Source organism: Oncorhynchus keta, chromosome 13 (assembly GCF_023373465.1).
Source record: "Oncorhynchus keta strain PuntledgeMale-10-30-2019 chromosome 13, Oket_V2, whole genome shotgun sequence".
In the NCBI taxonomy this organism is placed as follows: domain Eukaryota; kingdom Metazoa; phylum Chordata; class Actinopteri; order Salmoniformes; family Salmonidae; genus Oncorhynchus; species Oncorhynchus keta.
Window position 1 is genome coordinate 11,702,214 of NC_068433.1, and position 21,420 is coordinate 11,723,633.

Genomic DNA, 21,420 nt, shown 5'->3' on the forward strand with positions numbered 1-21,420 from the left:
CTCCTCTAGACATACAGTCTCTGTCCAATCCCCTCCTCTAGACATACAGTATCTCTGTCCAATCCCCTCCTCTCTACATACAGTCTCTCTGTCCAATCCCCTCCTCTAGACATACAGTATCTATGTCCAATCCCCTCCTCTCTACATACAGTATCTCTGTCCAATCCCCTCCTCTCTACATACAGTATCTCTGTCCAATCCCCTCCTCTCTACATACAGTATCTCTGTCCAATCCCCTCCTCTCCTCTCTACATACAGTATCTCTGTCCAATCCCCTCCTCTCCTCTCTACATACAGTATCTCTGTCCAATCCCCTCCTCTCTACATACAGTATCTCTGTCCAATCCCCTCCTCTCTACATACAGTATCTCTGTCCAATCCCCTCCTCTAGACATACAGTATCTCTGTCCAATCCCCTCCTCTCTACATACAGTATCTCTGTCCAATCCCCTCCTCTCTACATACAGTCTCTCTGTCCAATCCCCTCCTCTAGACATACAGTCTCTGTCCAATCCCCTCCTCTAGACATACAGTATCTCTGTCCAATCCCCTCCTCTAGACATACAGTATCTCTGTCCAATCCCCTCCTCTAGACATACAGTATCTCTGTCCAATCCCCTCCTCTCTACATACAGTATCTCTGTCCAATCCCCTCCTCTCTACATACAGTATCTCTGTCCAATCCCCTCCTCTCTACATACAGTATCTCTGTCCAATCCCCTCCTCTAGACATACAGTATCTCTGTCCAATCCCCTCCTCTCTACATACAGTATCTCTGTCCAATCCCCTCCTCTCTACATACAGTCTCTCTGTCCAATCCCCTCCTCTAGACATACAGTCTCTGTCCAATCCCCTCCTCTAGACATACAGTCTCTGTCCAATCCCCTCCTCTAGACATACAGTATCTCTGTCCAATCCCCTCCTCTCCTCTCTACATACAGTGTCTCTGTCCAATCCCCTCCTCTAGACATACAGTATCTCTGTCCAATCCCCTCCTCTCTACATACAGTATCTCTGTCCAATCCCCTCCTCTCTACATACAGTCTCTCTGTCCAATCCCCTCCTCTAGACATACAGTCTCTGTCCAATCCCCTCCTCTAGACATACAGTATCTCTGTCCAATCCCCTCCTCTCTACATACAGTGTCTCTGTCCAATCCCCTCCTCTAGACATACAGTATCTATGTCCAATCCCCTCCTCTCTACATACAGTATCTCTGTCCAATCCCCTCCTCTCTACATACAGCATCTCTGTCCAATCCCCTCCTCTCCTCTCTACATACAGTATCTCTGTCCAATCCCCTCCTCTCTACATACAGTATCTCTGTCCAATCCCCTCCCCTCTACATACAGTGTCTCTGTCCATTCCCCTCCTCTAGACATACAGTCTCTCTGTCCAATCCCCTCCTCTCTACATACAGTATCTCTGTCCAATCCCCTCCTCTCTACATACAGTATCTCTGTCCAATCCCCTCCTCTCTACATACAGTATCTCTGTCCAATCCCCTCCTCTCTACATACAGTATCTCTGTCCAATCCCCTCCTCTCTACATACAGTCTCTCTGTCCAATCCCCTCCTCTCTACATACAGTATGTCTGTCCAATCCCCTCCTCTCTACATACAGTCTCTCTGTCCAATCCCCTCCTCTCTACATACAGTATGTCTGTCCAATCCCCTCCTCTCTACATACAGTCTCTCTGTCCAATCCCCTCCTCTCTACATACAGTATCTCTGTCCAATCCCCTCCTCTCTACATACAGTATCTCTGTCCAATCCCCTCCTCTCTACATACAGTATCTCTGTCCAATCCCCTCCTCTCTACATACAGTATCTCTGTCCAATCCCCTCCTCTAGACATACAGTATCTCTGTCCAATCCCCTCCTCTCTACATACAGTATCTCTGTCCAATCCCCTCCTCTCTACATACAGTATCTCTGTCCAATCCCCTCCTCTCTACATACAGTATCTCTGTCCAATCCCCTCCTCTCTACATACAGTATCTCTGTCCAATCCCCTCCTCTCTACATACAGTATCTCTGTCCAATCCCCTCCTCTCTACATACAGTATCTCTGTCCAATCCCCTCCTCTCCTCTCTACATACAGTATCTCTGTCCAATCCCCTCCTCTCTACATACAGTATCTCTGTCCAATCCCCTCCTCTCTACATACAGTATCTCTGTCCAATCCCCTCCTCTCTACATACAGTATCTCTGTCCAATCCCCTCCTCTAGACATACAGTATCTCTGTCCAATCCCCTCCTCTCTACATACAGTATCTCTGTCCAATCCCCTCCTCTCTACATACAGTATCTCTGTCCAATCCCCTCCTCTCCTCTCTACATACAGTATCTCTGTCCAATCCCCTCCTCTCTACATACAGTATCTCTCTCCAATCCCCTCCTCTCTACATACAGTATGTCTGTCCAATCCCCTCCTCTCTACATACAGTATCTCTGTCCAATCCCCTCCTCTCTACATACAGTATGTCTGTCCAATCCCCTCCTCTCTACATACAGTATCTCTGTCCAATCCCCTCCTCTCTACATACAGTATCTCTGTCCAATCCCCTCCTCTAGACATACAGTCTCTCTGTCCAATCCCCTCCTCTAGACATACAGTCTCTGTCCAATCCCCTCCTCTCTACATACAGTCTCTCTGTCCAATCCCCTCCTCTAGACATACAGTATCTCTGTCCAATCCCCTCCTCTCTACATACAGTCTCTCTGTCCAATCCCCTCCTCTAGACATACAGTATCTATGTCCAATCCCCTCCTCTAGACATACAGTCTCTGTCCAATCCCCTCCTGTAGACATACAGTATCTCTGTCCAATCCCCTCCTCTCTACATACAGTCTCTCTGTCCAATCCCCTCCTCTAGACATACAGTATCTATGTCCAATCCCCTCCTCTCTACATACAGTATCTCTGTACAATCCCCTCCTCTCTACATACAGTATCTCTGTCCAATCCCCTCCTCTCTACATACAGTATCTCTGTCCAATCCCCTCCTCTCCTCTCTACATACAGTATCTCTGTCCAATCCCCTCCTCTCTACATACAGTATCTCTGTCCAATCCCCTCCTCTCTACATACAGTGTCTCTGTCCAATCCCCTCCTCTAGACATACAGTATCTCTGTCCAATCCCCTCCTCTCTACATACAGTATCTCTGTCCAATCCCCTCCTCTCTACATACAGTATCTCTGTCCAATCCCCTCCTCTCTACATACAGTATCTCTGTCCAATCCCCTCCTCTCTACATACAGTATCTCTGTCCAATCCCCTCCTCTCTACATACAGTATCTCTGTCCAATCCCCTCCCCTCTACATACAGTATCTCTGTCCAATCCCCTCCCCTCTACATACAGTATCTCTGTCCAATCCCCTCCTCTCCCCTCTACATACAGTATCTCTGTCCAATCCCCTCCTCTCCTCTCTACATACAGTATCTCTGTCCAATCCCCTCCTCTAAAGATACAGTATCTCTGTCCAATCCCCTCCTCTCTACATACAGTATCTCTGTCCAATCCCCTCCTCTCTACATACAGTATCTCTGTCCAATACCCTCCTCTCCTCTCTACGTACAGTATCTCTGTCCAATCCCCTCCTCTCTACATACAGTGTCTCTGTCCAATCCCCTCCTCTAGACATACAGTATCTCTGTCCAATCCCCTCCTCTTTACATACAGTATCTCTGTCCAATCCCCTCCTCTCCTCTCTGCATACAGTATCTCTGTCCAATCCCCTCCTCTCTACATACAGTATCTCTGTCCAATCCCCTCCTCTCTACATACAGTATCTCTGTCCAATCCCCTCCTCTCCTCTACATACAGTATCTCTGTCCAATCCCATCCTCTCCTCTACATACAGTATCTCTGTCCAATCCCCTCCTCTCTACATACAGTATCTCTGTCCAATCCCCTCCTCTCTACATACAGTATCTCTGTCCAATCCCCTCCTCTCTACATACAGTATCTCTGTCCAAATCCCCTCCTCTCTACATACAGTATCTCTGTCCAATCCCCTCCTCTCTACATACAGTATCTCTGTCCAATCCCCTCTTCTCTACATACAGTATCTCTGTCCAATCCCCTCCTCTCTACATATAGTATCTCTGTCCAAATCCCCTCCTCTCTACATACAGTATCTCTGTCCAATCCCCTCTGCTCTACATACAGTATCTCTGTCCAATCCCCTCCTCTCTACATACAGTATCTCTGTCCAATCCCCTCCTCTAGACATACAGTCTCTGTCCAATCCCCTCCTCTCTACGTACAGTCTCTCTGTCCAATCCCCTCCTCTAGACATACAGTCTCTCTGTCCAATCCCCTCCTCTAGACATACAGTCTCTCTGTCCAATCCCCTCCTCTAGACATACAGTATCTCTGTCCAATCCCCTCCTCTCTACATACAGTCTCTCTGTCCAATCCCCTCCTCTAGACATACAGTATCTATGTCCAATCCCCTCCTCTAGACATACAGTCTCTGTCCAATCCCCTCCTCTAGACATAGTCTCTCTGTCCAATCCCCTCCTCTAGACATACAGTCTCTCTGTCCAATCCCCTCCTCTAGACATACAGTATCTCTGTCCAATCCCCTCCTCTCTACATACAGTGTCTCTGTCCAATCCCCTCCTCTAGACATACAGTATCTCTGTCCAATCCCCTCCTCTTTACATACAGTATCTCTGTCCAATCCCCTCCTCTCCTCTCTGCATACAGTATCTCTGTCCAATCCCCTCCTCTCTACATACAGTATCTCTGTCCAATCCCCTCCTCTCTACATACAGTATCTCTGTCCAATCCCCTCCTCTCCTCTACATACAGTATCTCTGTCCAATCCCATCCTCTCCTCTACATACAGCATCTCTGTCCAATCCCCTCCTCTCTACATACAGTATCTCTGTCCAATCCCCTCCTCTCTACATACAGTATCTCTGTCCAATCCCCTCCTCTCTACATACAGTATCTCTGTCCAAATCCCCTCCTCTCTACATACAGTATCTCTGTCCAATCCCCTCCTCTCTACATACAGTATCTCTGTCCAATCCCCTCTTCTCTACATACAGTATCTCTGTCCAATCCCCTCCTCTCTACATATAGTATCTCTGTCCAAATCCCCTCCTCTCTACATACAGTATCTCTGTCCAATCCCCTCTGCTCTACATACAGTATCTCTGTCCAATCCCCTCCTCTTTACATACAGTATCTCTGTCCAATCCCCTCCTCTCTACATACAGTATCTCTGTCCAATCCCCTCCTCTCTACATACAGTATCTGTCCAATCCCCTCCTCTCTACATACAGTATCTCTGTCCAATCCCCTCCTCTCTACATACAGTATCTCTGTCCAATCCCCTCCTCTAGACATACAGTATCTCTGTCCAATCCCCTCCCCTCTACATACAGTATCTCTGTCCAATCCCCTCCTCTCTACATACAGTATCTCTGTCCAATCCCCTCCTCTAGACATACAGTATCTCTGTCCAATCCCCTCCTCTCTACATACAGTATCTCTGTCCAATCCCCTCCTCTCTACATACAGTATCTCTGTCCAATCCCCTCCTCTCTACATACAGTATCTCTGTCCAATCCCCTCCTCTAGACATACAGTATCTCTGTCCAATCCCCTCCTCTAGACATACAGTATCTCTGTCCAATCCCCTCCTCTAGACATACAGTATCTCTGTCCAATCCCCTCCTCTAGACATACAGTATCCCTCTCCAATCCCCTCCTCTAGACATACAGTATCCCTCTCCAATCCCCTCCTCTCGACATACAGTATCTCTGTCCAATCCCCTCCCCTCCTCTCCTCTCTACATACAGTATCCCTGTCCAATCCCCTCCACTAGACATACAGTATCTGTCCAATCCCCTCCTCTAGACATACAGTATCCCTGTCACCTCTCCCGTAGAAAATAATTGCTCTCTGTTTTAATTCATATTTAGTTCAAGGGAGAGTTCACGCCAAAATCATAAAGTTATTCAATGGAATTTAGATGATGTCATTGACATTTGGGTCTATACAAGAAATGTCACAAGGGTCCCGACATCTTTTAGGTATGAAAATGTTTGATAAATGTTTGCTTTGAAGTGAACTATCCATTTGATATGAAAGAGAAGAGTTCAGTGTTAGGGTAGCATAAATGTTAGGAAAGCAGTGCGTTAGTCACCTGAGCAACGGCTTTAGTGTTAGTGTTAGCCGAGGAAGCGGAGGAAGAGGAGAGGAGTTTGGATTTGACAGGGCCAGGGGTTTTGTAGTGGCTGGAGGAAGAGGAGGAGGATGATGCCATGCGACTGGGCTTGGGGGAGTAGCGGGAAGCCAGCTTGGGCGAAGGCATGTTCTCATACAGGTCGGGGTCAGTGTTCTCATACAACACCTCCTCTCTCAGACGTCGCCCTCCGTTGGCAGGGCTGGAGTATAGCGCCTCAGGGTCCTTACGATAGAGGAAGGTATGCAAAGAAGAGAAGGGGAGAGGAGAGGGAGAGGAGAGGAGAGGAGAGGAGAGGAGAGGAGGGGAGGGGGAGAGGAGGAGGAGGAGGAGAGGAGAGGAGAGGAGAGGAGAGGAGAGGAGAGGAGAGGAGAGGGAGAGGAGAGGAGAGGAGAGGAGAGGAGGGGAGAGGAGAGGAGAGGAGGAGGAGAGGAGAGGAGAGGAGAGGAGAGGAGAGGAGAGGAGAGGAGAGGAGGAGAGGAGAGGAGAGGAGAGGAGAGGAGAGGAGAGGAGAGGAGAGGAGAGGAGGGGAGAGGAGAGGAGAGAAGGGGAGAGGAGAGAAGGGGAAATATAAAGAGAAAGAAAATGATAAGAGAGAAGGGGAGATGAAAATGATAAGAGAGAAGGGGAGATGAAAATGTGAAACAGAGTGAACAAAGGAGCCAGCAAATGAGACGATAAAAGGGGGGAGAAGAGAAAAAGAGACACCAAAGGGTTGATGTTGTTGTTACAGACCAGTGAGTTGGCGCAGGGGAACGTACTTGAAAGTTGCACAATAATTGAATCAGAGGGATGAGCATGGGAAAGAGGGAGCGAGAGAGGATGAGAAACAGAAAGATGTCCCTGATGCAAGCCATCACAATGCAGCATCCAGACAGGAGATGGAGAGATACTGCTCCCATTTGTTTTATATATAGATATTTTGTTTGTTTTCTGTGTGTGTGTGTGTGTGTGTGTGTGTGTGTGTGTGTGTGTGTGTGTGTGTGTGTGTGTGTGTGTGTGTGTGTGTGTGTGTGTGTGTGTGTGTGTGTGTGTGTGTGTGTGTGCTTACCGTTCCATTGATGGGCACATCATCATAGTGCAGTGCCATTCCAGAGGGACATGCGTAACTGTTGGCAGGGTTGTCCAGATAAGGGTTGGGAGATACAGCACGTTTACTAGTGAAGCTGAGGAGGACACTGTGAGTTACTATACACGTGACAACACAAGGACAAATGACACCTTCTCCTCATAATCCTAGTCATCTATAGAAATGTAGAGCCCTATTGGGAATAAGGAGAGAATTTGCCTTTAAGGACCCTTATAGCTGTTGTCTCATAGTGTCCCCATCATACAGATAACAGTCCAATCATGTTGTAGTCCAGTTGATATTGAAACTCTTCATCCAGCTCTTTGCTAAGTGTGTTGTGTTTTGTTTGTGTGGGCAGGACTGGACTGCACACGGTGCTCTGGTGAAAACAATGCTGGTAAGAGAGTGACTCACATCCTCTGAGGGAAACATTGATCCAGAGTCATGCATTCCTAACTGAACAGGGGCTGAGGGGTTTTTCAAAACCTCATAGTGGACACATACCATCATGCACCCGTCCCATCTGTCATACAACGCCATACCCGCCATACCCACCATACCCACCACCATACCCACCACCATACCCACCATACCCACCACCATACCCACCATACCCACCATACCCACCATACCCACCACCATACCCACCATACCCACCACCATACCCACCATACCCACCACCATACCCACCACCATACCCACCATACCCACCACCATACCCACCATACCCACCATACCCACCACCATACCCACCATACCCACCATACCCACCACCATACCCACCACCATACCCACCATACCCACCATACCCACCACCATACCCACCACCATACCCACCATACCCACCACCACCCACCATACCCACCATACCCACCACCATACCCACCACCATACCCACCATACCCACCATACCCACCACCATACCCACCATACCCGCCATACCCACCATACCCACCATACCCACCACCATACCCACCATACCCACCACCATACCCACCACCATACCCACCATACCCACCACCATACCCACCATACCCACCACCATACCCACCATACCCACCACCATACCCACCACCATACCCATCACCATACCCACCACCATACCCATCACCATACCCACCACCATACCCACCACCATACCCACCACCATACCCACCACCATACCCATCATACCCACCACCATACCCACCAACACCCCATCTTTAAGAAAATATTGATATTTACGTTTTCCTTTTTTACACCAGATATAAACATACGAATAACAACTTAGAGACAAACACAAACAACGACTACATCTCATCAGCCCAGAACTGCATGCTCACAGCCCATCTGGAAAACAAAATTACCCCTGTGTGTGTGTCTCACCAGAAGGACTGCTTGGCCAGCTGGATAACGTTTGCGGTAGTCTCTACATCTATGTGTGTGTGTGTGTGTGTGTGTGTGTGTGTGTGTGTGTGTGTGTGTGTGTGTCTCTCACCAGAAGGACTGCTTGGCCAGCTGGATAACGTTTGCGGTAGTCTCTACATCTGTGTGTGTGTGTGTGTATGTGTGTGTGTCTCACCAGAAGGACTGCTTGGCCAGCTGGATAACGTTTGCGGTAGTCTCTACATCTATGTATGTGTGTGTGTGTGTGTGTGTGTGTGTGTGTGTGTGTGTGTGTGTGTCTCACCAGAAGGACTGCTTGGCCAGCTGGATAACGTTTGCGGTAGTCTCTACATCTATGTAATCGTAATGTAAGGCTGCAGGGTCTGTGATAGAGCCTGTTTCAGCTAGCAGCATCCCCAGCCACCGACCCATGACCTCTGAGGAGGACGCCTGGAGAAAACAGGAGGATTTAGCACTATTTTATATCCAAGTCAAACTATCACATGACCACAAAGCTACTCACTAGCTAGTTAGTGCATTTGATGGTGTGGGAAGATGCCCCTTGGGCGCTGATTTAAGGTCAGATCTGAGGATTTGAACATGAAGGTTCAGATTTGGCGTGGTGGATAAGCTGATCCTAGATCTGAAATCTATGGCCAACTTCCACCCATTGACCACCAACCTACCTCCAGTACAGCCACCTCCTGTCCGTTGCGGAGCAGGCGGAAGGCGAAGGGGTGTTTGGAGTCCAGTCCGGGGCTGACCTCGCAGCCTCGGAGGGGCAGGCTGGCCGTGTGGGTCTTCAGATCAGTACGGTCCTTATGAAGCAGCAGCTGGTTGTCCTTCAGACGACACCAACGCTCACGCCAGCGGTTATTGGACAGCACGTTCAGGTAGCCTGTCAATCAGACAAGATGGACCAGTTAGGATAAAGGGGTGGGGTAAAGTGACCAATGGTGAAACAGAAGACCAGGAAATGGGTCAATAGCTGCAGTTCTGGTTGTTGTAAGTCAAGACATGTCCCCGTACATTCTACATAAAAACAACAACAATGTATTGGAACACATTTTAACAGAGCATCTATACGACCAATCCACCCTTGATATAGGTTGTCCTCTACACCCCAGTGACCTCTAACCCCTAACAGGTGTCTTACCACAGGTGGGTATGTCCTCCTCGGCTGAAGAGGTCTGTTCGTCAGTGGACGGCTTCTTCTTGCCTAAGCCAATGATTTTAGTGATCTTCTTCCCCGCCCCTTTACTCAGCGTGCCTCCCTTCTGACTCTTCTGAGAGTCCTTCTTCCCTTTACCTGAGGGAGAGAGAGAGAGACAGTTGGCGAGGGAGACAGAGAGAGAGAGAGGAGGGGAGAGAGAGAGACAGTTGGTGAGGGAGACAGAGAGAGAGAGAGGAGGGGAGAGAGAGAGTGGGAGAGAGGAAGGTATAGAGTGAGAGGGTGAGACAGAGGAGGGGAGAGAGAGAGAGAGAGGAGGGGAGAGGGAGTGGGAATGAGAAAGAGGAAGGTATAGAGTGAGAGGGGGAGACAGAGAGAAAAGAGAGAGCTAGACCATCACAGTACTGTAATCTTTAACAATTCAACTATGATCACAGTACCTGATAAGACTGTAATAGACAAGCAGATAATTTGAATATTTTGGTCAGAAATTAGGCCTACTACCCAAAGAGACCCATGGACACAATGACAGTGAACATTATCCTGGAAATACTGTGGTCTAAACCAGGCCTTAAAGGCTGTCTCTGTGTGTCTGAAGATACAATCTGCTGGTCCCTGTTGTTTGGATTGGAGAGGAGAGAGACACAGGAGAGAGACACAGGAGAGAGACACAGAGGAGAGAGACACAGAGGAGAGAGACACAGAGGAGAGAGACACAGAGGAGAGAGACACAGGAGAGAGGCACAGGAGAGAGAGACACAGGAGAGAGAGACACAGGAGAGAGACAGAGGAGAGATAGAGGAGAGAGAGAGGAGACACGGGGGAGAGAGAGAGAGGAGAGAGACAGAGGAGAGAGAGGAGAGAGAGGAGAGAGAGAGGAGACACAGGAGAGAGAGAGAGAGGAGAGAGACAGAGGAGACACGAGAGAGACAGGAGAGATAGAGGAGAGAGAGAGAGGAGACACGGGAGAGAGAGAGAGGAGAGAGACAGAGGAGACACAGGAGAGACAGAGAAGAGACAGAGGAGACACAGGAGAGAGACAGAGGAGACACAGGAGAGAGACACAGGAGAGAGACAGAGAGACAGAGGAAACACAGGAGAGAGACAGGGGAAACACAGGAGAGAGACAGAGGAGGGTGACACAGGAGAGAGACAGAGGAGAGACACAGAGGAGATAGAGAGGAGAGAGACACAGGAGAGATAGAGGAGAGAGACACAGGAGAGAGACAGAGGAGAGAGACAGAGGAGACAGAGGAGACACAGGAGAGAGACAGGAGAGATAGTGGAGAGAGAGAGGAGACACGGGAGAGAGAGAGAGGAGAGAGACAGAGGAGACACAGGAGAGACAGAGAAGAGACAGAGGAGACACAGGAGAGAGACAGAGGAGACACAGGAGAGAGACACAGGAGAGAGACAGAGAGACAGAGGAAACACAGGAGAGAGACAGAGGAGGGTGACACAGGAGAGAGACAGAGGAGAGACACAGAGGAGATAGAGAGGAGAGAGACACAGGAGAGATAGAGGAGAGAGACACAGGAGAGAGACAGAAGAGAGAGAGAGGAGAGAGAGAGGAGACACAGGAGAGAGAGAGGAGAGAGACAGAGGAGACAGAGGAGACACAGGAGAGAGACAGGAGAGATAGTGGAGAGAGAGAGGAGACACGGGAGAGAGAGAGAGGAGAGAGACAGAGGAGACACAGGAGAGACAGAGAAGAGACAGAGGAGACACAGGAGAGAGACAGAGGAGACACAGGAGAGAGACACAGGAGAGAGACAGAGAGACAGAGGAAACACAGGAGAGAGACAGAGGAGGGTGACACAGGAGAGAGACAGAGGAGAGAGACAGAGAGACACAGGAGAGAGACACAGGAGAGAGACAGAGGAAACACAGGAGAGAGACAGAGGAGACACAGGAGAGAGACAGAGAGACAGAGGAAACACAGGAGAGAGACAGAGGAGGGTGACACAGGAGAGAGACAGAGGAGAGAGACAGAGAGACACAGGAGAGAGACACAGGAGAGAGACAGAGAGACAGAGGAAACACAGGAGAGAGACAGAGGAGGGTGACACAGGAGAGAGACAGAGGAGAAAGACAGAGGAGAGAGACACAGGAGAGAGACACAGGAGGGAGACACAGGAGGGAGACAGAGCGAGAGACATGGGAGAGAGACAGAGGAGAGAGACAGGAAGGAGAGAGACAGGACAGAAGGTTTCTGAGGCAGTGGTTCAAAATTCCCCACGAATGATGTCTGCACACTGACACACACACACACACACACACACACACACACACACACACACACACACACACACACACACACACACACACACACACACACACACACACACACACACACACACACACACACATCTTCGCTGCATCAATCAGTACTCAGATCCAGTTACCATGATAGAGATGATATCTGCCATGGCGACGACTTCATTACATATGTGGCCATTTGTTCCCAAACACGGCTATTGTTTCTCTAGCCACACACACACACACACACACACACACACACACACACACACACACACACACACACACACACACACACACACACACACACACACACACACACACACACACACACACACACACACACACACACACACAGCAGACCCCGGGCCTAAGGTAGGAAACCAGACACACAGATGTGAAAGAGCTTCACTTTTTAAAAGGATGATTATTATAATGTGTTCCTCTTTTTTTCGGAGAAAGACTTGGGGAAAACTCTCTGATCAGGTTAATTTGATTCCACTGAATCAAGGCCGTTAGTTACCAGCCATGGAAGGAATGTGGATGATTAAGCTGAAAAAGAGGGTTTGGAGACTCGTTTTTCCCCTCAGAAAGAGCTGGGGTGAAATGGTGTGAGAAGGGCGGGTGTGTGGTCGTCATTTAGCCTGAAGATGCAGGACGAGAGATATGGGGTGATGTCATCAGCCACTGGTGACAAACAATATGGACTGAAAGGATTGGAGCAGTGTAAACAATATGGACTGAGAGGATTGGAGCAGTGTAAACAATATGGACTGAGAGGATTGGAGCAGTGTAAACAATATGGACTGAGAGGATTGGAGCAGTGTAAACAATATGGACTGAGAGGATTGGAGCAGTGTAAACAATATGGACTGAGAGGATTGGAGCAGTGTAAACAATATGGACTGAAAGGATTGGAGCAGTGTAAACAATATGGACTGAGAGGATTGGAGCAGTGTAAACAATATGGACTGAGAGGATTGGAGCAGTGTAAACAATATGGACTGAGAGGATTGGAGCAGTGTAAACAATATGGACTGAGAGGATTGGAGCAGTGTAAACAATATGGACTGAGAGGATTGGAGCAGTGTAAACAATATGGACTGAAAGGATTGGAGCAGTGTAAACAATATGGACTGAGAGGATTGGAGCAGTGTAAACAATATGGACTGAGAGGATTGGAGCAGTGTAAACAATATGGACTGAGAGGATTGGAGCAGTGTAAACAATATGGACTGAGAGGATTGGAGCAGTGTAAACAATATGGACTGAGAGGATTGGAGCAGTGTAAACAATATGGACTGAGAGGATTGGAGCAGTGTAAACAATATGGACTGAGAGGATTGGAGCAGTGTAAACAATATGGACTGAGAGGATTGGAGCAGTGTAAACAATATGGACTGAAAGGATTGGAGCAGTGTAAACAATATGGACTGAGAGGATTGGAGCAGTGTAAACAATATGGACTGAGAGGATTGGAGCAGTGTAAACAATATGGACTGAGAGGATTGGAGCAGTGTAAACAATATGGACTGAGAGGATTGGAGCAGTGTAAACAATATGGACTGAGAGGATTGGAGCAGTGTAAACAATATGGACTGAAAGGATTGGAGCAGTGTAAACAATATGGACTGAGAGGATTGGAGCAGTGTAAACAATATGGACTGAGAGGATTGGAGCAGTGTAAACAATATGGACTGAGAGGATTGGAGCAGTGTAAACAATATGGACTGAGAGGATTGGAGCAGTGTAAACAATATGGACTGAGAGGATTGGAGCAGTGTAAACAATATGGACTGAAAGGATTGGAGCAGTGTAAACAATATGGACTGAGAGGATTGGAGCAGTGTAAACAATATGGACTGAGAGGATTGGAGCAGTGTAAACAATATGGACTGAGAGGATTGGAGCAGTGTAAACAATATGGACTGAGAGGATTGGAGCAGTGTAAACAATATGGACTGAGAGGATTGGAGCAGTGTAAACAATATGGACTGAGAGGATTGGAGCAGTGTAAACAATATGGACTGAGAGGATTGGAGCAGTGTAAACAATATGGACTGAAAGGATTGGAGCAGTGTAAACAATATGGACTGAGAGGATTGGAGCAGTGTAAACAATATGGACTGAGAGGATTGGAGCAGTGTAAACAATATGGACTGAGAGGATTGGAGCAGTGTAAACAATATGGACTGAGAGGATTGGAGCAGTGTAAACAATATGGACTGAGAGGATTGGAGCAGAGTAAACAATATGGACTGAGAGGATTGGAGCAGAGTAAACAATATGGACTGAGAGGATTGGAGCAGAGTAAACAATATGGACTGAGAGGATTGGAGCAGAGTAAACAATATGGACTGAGAGGATTGGAGCAGAGTAAACAATATGGACTGAGAGGATTGGAGCAGTGTAAACAATATGGACTGAGAGGATTGGAGCAGTGTAAACAATATGGACTGAGAGGATTGGAGCAGAGTAAACAATATGGACTGAGAGGATTGGAGCAGTGTAAACAATATGGACTGAGAGGATTGGAGCAGTGTAAACAATATGGACTGAGAGGATTGGAGCAGAGTAAACAATATGGACTGAGAGGATTGGAGCAGAGTAAACAATATGGACTGAGAGGATTGGAGCAGAGTAAACAATATGGACTGAGAGGATTGGAGCAGAGTAAACAATATGGACTGAGAGGATTGGAGCAGTGTAAACAATATGGACTGAGAGGATTGGAGCAGTGTAAACAATATGGACTGAGAGGATTGGAGCAGTGTAAACAATATGGACTGAGAGGATTGGAGCAGTGTAAACAATATGGACTGAGAGGATTGGAGCAGAGTAAACAATATGGACTGAGAGGATTGGAGCAGAGTAAACAATATGGACTGAGAGGATTGGAGCAGTGTAAACAATATGGACTGAGAGGATTGGAGCAGTGTAAACAATATGGACTGAGAGGATTGGAGCAGTGTAAACAATATGGACTGAGAGGATTGGAGCAGTGTAAACAATATGGACTGAAAGGATTGGAGCAGAGTAACCAATATGGACTGAGAGGATTGGAGCAGTGTAAACAATATGGACTGAGAGGATTGGAGCAGTGTAAACAATATGGACTGAGAGGATTGGAGCAGTGTAAACAATATGGACTGAGAGGATTGGAGCAGTGTAAACAATATGGACTGAGAGGATTGGAGCAGAGTAAACAATATGGACTGAGAGGATTGGAGCAGAGTAAACAATATGGACTGAGAGGATTGGAGCAGTGTAAACAATATGGACTGAGAGGATTGGAGCAGTGTAAACAATATGGACTGAGAGGATTGGAGCAGTGTAAACAATATGGACTGAGAGGATTGGAGCAGTGTAAACAATATGGACTGAGAGGATTGGAGCAGAGTAAACAATATGGACTGAGAGGATTGGAGCAGTGTAAACAATATGGACTGAGAGGATTGGAGCAGAGTAAACAATATGGACTGAGAGGATTGGAGCAGTGTAAACAATATGGACTGAGAGGATTGGAGCAGTGTAAACAATATGGACTGAGAGGATTGGAGCAGAGTAAACAATATGGACTGAGAGGATTGGAGCAGAGTAAACAATATGGACTGAGAGGATTGGAGCAGTGTAAACAATATGGACTGAGAGGATTGGAGCAGAGTAAACAATATGGACTGAGAGGATTGGAGCAGAGTAAACAATATGGACTGAGAGGATTGGAGCAGTGTAAACAATATGGACTGAGAGGATTGGAGCAGAGTAAACAATATGGACTGAGAGGATTGGAGCCGTGTAAACAATATGGACTGAGAGGATTGGAGCCGTGTAAACAATATGGACTGAGAGGATTGGAGCAGAGTAAACAATATGGACTGAGAGGATTGGAGCCGTGTAAACAATATGGACTGAGAGGATTGGAGCAGTGTAAACAATATGGACTGAGAGGATTGGAGCAGAGTAAACAATATGGACTGAGAGGATTGGAGCAGTGTAAACAATATGGACTGAGAGGATTGGAGCAGTGTAAACAATATGGACTGAGAGGATTGGAGCAGAGTAAACAATATGGACTGAGAGGATTGGAGCAGAGTAAACAATATGGACTGAGAGGATTGGAGCAGAGTAAACAATATGGACTGAGAGGATTGGAGCAGAGTAAACAATATGGACTGAGAGGATTGGAGCAGTGTAAACAATATGGACTGAGAGGATTGGAGCAGTGTAAACAATATGGACTGAGAGGATTGGAGCAGTGTAAACAATATGGACTGAGAGGATTGGAGCAGTGTAAACAATATGGACTGAGAGGATTGGAGCAGAGTAAACAATATGGACTGAGAGGATTGGAGCAGAGTAAACAATATGGACTGAGAGGATTGGAGCAGTGTAAACAATATGGACTGAGAGGATTGGAGCAGTGTAAACAATATGGACTGAGAGGATTGGAGCAGTGTAAACAATATGGACTGAGAGGATTGGAGCAGTGTAAACAATATGGACTGAAAGGATTGGAGCAGAGTAACCAATATGGACTGAGAGGATTGGAGCAGTGTAAACAATATGGACTGAGAGGATTGGAGCAGTGTAAACAATATGGACTGAGAGGATTGGAGCAGTGTAAACAATATGGACTGAGAGGATTGGAGCAGTGTAAACAATATGGACTGAGAGGATTGGAGCAGAGTAAACAATATGGACTGAGAGGATTGGAGCAGAGTAAACAATATGGACTGAGAGGATTGGAGCAGTGTAAACAATATGGACTGAGAGGATTGGAGCAGTGTAAACAATATGGACTGAGAGGATTGGAGCAGTGTAAACAATATGGACTGAGAGGATTGGAGCAGTGTAAACAATATGGACTGAGAGGATTGGAGCAGAGTAAACAATATGGACTGAGAGGATTGGAGCAGTGTAAACAATATGGACTGAGAGGATTGGAGCAGAGTAAACAATATGGACTGAGAGGATTGGAGCAGTGTAAACAATATGGACTGAGAGGATTGGAGCAGTGTAAACAATATGGACTGAGAGGATTGGAGCAGAGTAAACAATATGGACTGAGAGGATTGGAGCAGAGTAAACAATATGGACTGAGAGGATTGGAGCAGTGTAAACAATATGGACTGAGAGGATTGGAGCAGAGTAAACAATATGGACTGAGAGGATTGGAGCAGAGTAAACAATATGGACTGAGAGGATTGGAGCAGTGTAAACAATATGGACTGAGAGGATTGGAGCAGAGTAAACAATATGGACTGAGAGGATTGGAGCCGTGTAAACAATATGGACTGAGAGGATTGGAGCCGTGTAAACAATATGGACTGAGAGGATTGGAGCAGAGTAAACAATATGGACTGAGAGGATTGGAGCCGTGTAAACAATATGGACTGAGAGGATTGGAGCAGTGTAAACAATATGGACTGAGAGGATTGGAGCAGAGTAAACAATATGGACTGAGAGGATTGGAGCAGTGTAAACAATATGGACTGAGAGGATTGGAGCAGTGTAAACAATATGGACTGAGAGGATTGGAGCAGTGTAAACAATATGGACTGAAAGGATTGGAGCAGAGTAACCAATATGGACTGAGAGGATTGGAGCAGTGTAAACAATATGGACTGAGAGGATTGGAGCAGTGTAAACAATATGGACTGAGAGGATTGGAGCAGTGTAAACAATATGGACTGAGAGGATTGGAGCAGTGTAAACAATATGGACTGAAAGGATTGGAGCAGAGTAACCAATATGGACTGAGAGGATTGGAGCAGTGTAAACAATATGGACTGAGAGGATTGGAGCAGTGTAAACAATATGGACTGAGAGGATTGGAGCAGTGTAAACAATATGGACTGAGAGGATTGGAGCAGTGTAAACAATATGGACTGAGAGGATTGGAGCAGAGTAAACAATATGGACTGAGAGGATTGGAGCAGAGTAAACAATATGGACTGAGAGGATTGGAGCAGTGTAAACAATATGGACTGAGAGGATTGGAGCAGTGTAAACAATATGGACTGAGAGGATTGGAGCAGTGTAAACAATATGGACTGAGAGGATTGGAGCAGTGTAAACAATATGGACTGAAAGGATTGGAGCAGAGTAACCAATATGGACTGAGAGGATTGGAGCAGTGTAAACAATATGGACTGAGAGGATTGGAGCAGTGTAAACAATATGGACTGAGAGGATTGGAGCAGTGTAAACAATATGGACTGAGAGGATTGGAGCAGTGTAAACAATATGGACTGAGAGGATTGGAGCAGAGTAAACAATATGGACTGAGAGGATTGGAGCAGAGTAAACAATATGGACTGAGAGGATTGGAGCAGTGTAAACAATATGGACTGAGAGGATTGGAGCAGTGTAAACAATATGGACTGAGAGGATTGGAGCAGTGTAAACAATATGGACTGAGAGGATTGGAGCAGTGTAAACAATATGGACTGAGAGGATTGGAGCAGAGTAAACAATATGGACTGAGAGGATTGGAGCAGTGTAAACAATATGGACTGAGAGGATTGGAGCAGAGTAAACAATATGGACTGAGAGGATTGGAGCAGTGTAAACAATATGGACTGAGAGGATTGGAGCAGTGTAAACAATATGGACTGAGAGGATTGGAGCAGAGTAAACAATATGGACTGAGAGGATTGGAGCAGAGTAAACAATATGGACTGAGAGGATTGGAGCAGTGTAAACAATATGGACTGAGAGGATTGGAGCAGAGTAAACAATATGGACTGAGAGGATTGGAGCAGAGTAAACAATATGGACTGAGAGGATTGGAGCAGTGTAAACAATATGGACTGAGAGGATTGGAGCAGAGTAAACAATATGGACTGAGAGGATTGGAGCCGTGTAAACAATATGGACTGAGAGGATTGGAGCCGTGTAAACAATATGGACTGAGAGGATTGGAGCAGAGTAAACAATATGGACTGAGAGGATTGGAGCCGTGTAAACAATATGGACTGAGAGGATTGGAGCAGTGTAAACAATATGGACTGAGAGGATTGGAGCAGAGTAAACAATATGGACTGAGAGGATTGGAGCAGTGTAAACAATATGGACTGAGAGGATTGGAGCAGTGTAAACAATATGGACTGAGAGGATTGGAGCCGTGTAAACAATATGGACTGAGAGGATTGGAGCAGAGTAAACAATATGGACTGAGAGGATTGGAGCCGTGTAAACAATATGGACTGAGAGGATTGGAGCAGTGTAAACAATATGGACTGAGAGGATTGGAGCAGAGTAAACAATATGGACTGAGAGGATTGGAGCAGTGTAAACAATATGGACTGAGAGGATTGGAGCAGTGTAAACAATATGGACTGAGAGGATTGGAGCAGTGTAAACAATATGGACTGAGAGGATTGGAGCAGTGTAAACAATATGGACTGAGAGGATTGGAGCAGTGTAAACAATATGGACTGAGAGGATTGGAGCAGTGTAAACAATATGGACTGAGAGGATTGGAGCAGTGTAAACAATATGGACTGAGAGGATTGGAGCAGTGTAAACAATATGGACTGAGAGGATTGGAGCCGTGTAAACAATATGGACTGAGAGGATTGGAGCAGAGTAAACAATATGGACTGAGAGGATTGGAGCCGTGTAAACAATATGGACTGAGAGGATTGGAGCAGTGTAAACAATATGGACTGAGAGGATTGGAGCAGAGTAAACAATATGGACTGAGAGGATTGGAGCAGTGTAAACAATATGGACTGAGAGGATTGGAGCAGTGTAAACAATATGGACTGAGAGGATTGGAGCAGAGTAAACAATATGGACTGAGAGGATTGGAGCAGTGTAAACAATATGGACTGAGAGGATTGGAGCAGTGTAAACAATATGGACTGAGAGGATTGGAGCAGTGTAAACAATATGGACTGAGAGGATTGGAGCAGTGTAAACAATATGGACTGAGAGGATTGGAGCAGTGTAAACAATATGGACTGAGAGGATTGGAGCAGTGTAAACAATATGGACTGAGAGGATTGGAGCAGTGTAAACAATATGGACTGAGAGGATTGGAGCAGTGTAAACAATATGGACTGAGAGGATTGGAGCCGTGTAAACAATATGGACTGAGAGGATTGGAGCAGAGTAAACAATATGGACTGAGAGGATTGGAGCCGTGTAAACAATATGGACTGAGAGGATTGGAGCAGTGTAAACAATATGGACTGAGAGGATTGGAGCAGAGTAAACAATATGGACTGAGAGGATTGGAGCAGTGTAAACAATATGGACTGAGAGGATTGGAGCAGTGTAAACAATATGGACTGAGAGGATTGGAGCAGAGTAAACAATATGGACTGAGAGGATTGGAGCAGAGTAAACAATATGGACTGAGAGGATTGGAGCAGAGTAAACAATATGGACTGAGAGGATTGGAGCAGTGTAAACAATATGGATTGAGAGGATTGGAGCAGAGTAAACAATATGGACTGAGAGGATTGGAGCAGTGTAAACAATATGGACTGAGAGGATTGGAGCAGTGTAAACAATATGGACTGAGAGGATTGGAGCAGAGTAAACAATATGGACTGAGAGGATTGGAGCAGAGTAAACAATATGGACTGAGAGGATTGGAGCAGTGTAAACAATATGGACTGAGAGGATTGGAGCAGAGTAAACAATATGGACTGAGAGGATTGGAGCAGAGTAAACAATATGGACTGAGAGTATTGGAGCAGTGTAAACAATATGGACTGAGAGGTATTGGAGCAGAGTAAACAATATGGACTGAGAGGATTGGAGCAGAGTAAACAATATGGACTGAGAGGATTGGAGCAGTGTAAACAATATGGACTGAGAGGATTGGAGCAGTGTAAACAATATGGACTGAGAGGATTGGAGCAGTGTAAACAATATGGACTGAGAGGATTGGAGCAGAGTAAACAATATGGACTGAGAGGATTGGAGCAGAGTAAACAATATGGACTGAGAGGATTGGAGCAGTGTAAACAATATGGACTGAGAGGATTGGAGCAGAGTAAACAATATGGACTGAGAGGATTGGAGCAGAGTAAACAATATGGACTGAGAGGATTGGAGCCGTGTAAACAATATGGCAGATATTCAACCTGGTCTATCAGAGGGCAAAGTGGAGCTGTAATCATACTAACCTATCCTCTTAGTTCTACATGAAGGGGGTATGGGGTAGAGGCTAGGGGTCCCTTTGGAATTGGGTATAAAATAGTTGGAGATCGACAGTAGGGGAACAAAAGTGGTTGTCAAACTGCATTACCCCTCCAATCCTCCAGAGGGGGATATCATGAACTAATTAGTGGCAATAAATAAACTTAAACGGATCAAATTACAGCAA

The 21,420-nt window shown here is 46.4% G+C and overlaps 1 protein-coding gene across 8 annotated transcripts in view; it reads right to left on the reverse strand.

Annotated features, from left to right (window-relative positions):
- The window catches only part of afap1 (actin filament associated protein 1), a 163,136-nt gene that overhangs the window by 10,436 nt on the left and 131,280 nt on the right, over positions 1–21,420 (reverse strand). For 7 of the 8 annotated variants that reach the window (XM_052459357.1, XM_052459355.1, XM_052459354.1 and 4 more), the window contains 5 exons: positions 9,804–9,956; positions 9,334–9,545; positions 8,952–9,097; positions 7,265–7,379; positions 6,175–6,438 (listed from right to left, as the gene is read on the reverse strand). In XM_052459357.1, coding sequence (XP_052315317.1) covers positions 6,175–6,438; positions 7,265–7,379; positions 8,952–9,097; positions 9,334–9,545; positions 9,804–9,956 — 890 coding nt within the window. The remainder of the gene's footprint in view (positions 1–6,174; positions 6,439–7,264; positions 7,380–8,951; positions 9,098–9,333; positions 9,546–9,803; positions 9,957–21,420) is intronic. The other variant, XM_052459358.1, reaches the window with a different exon arrangement.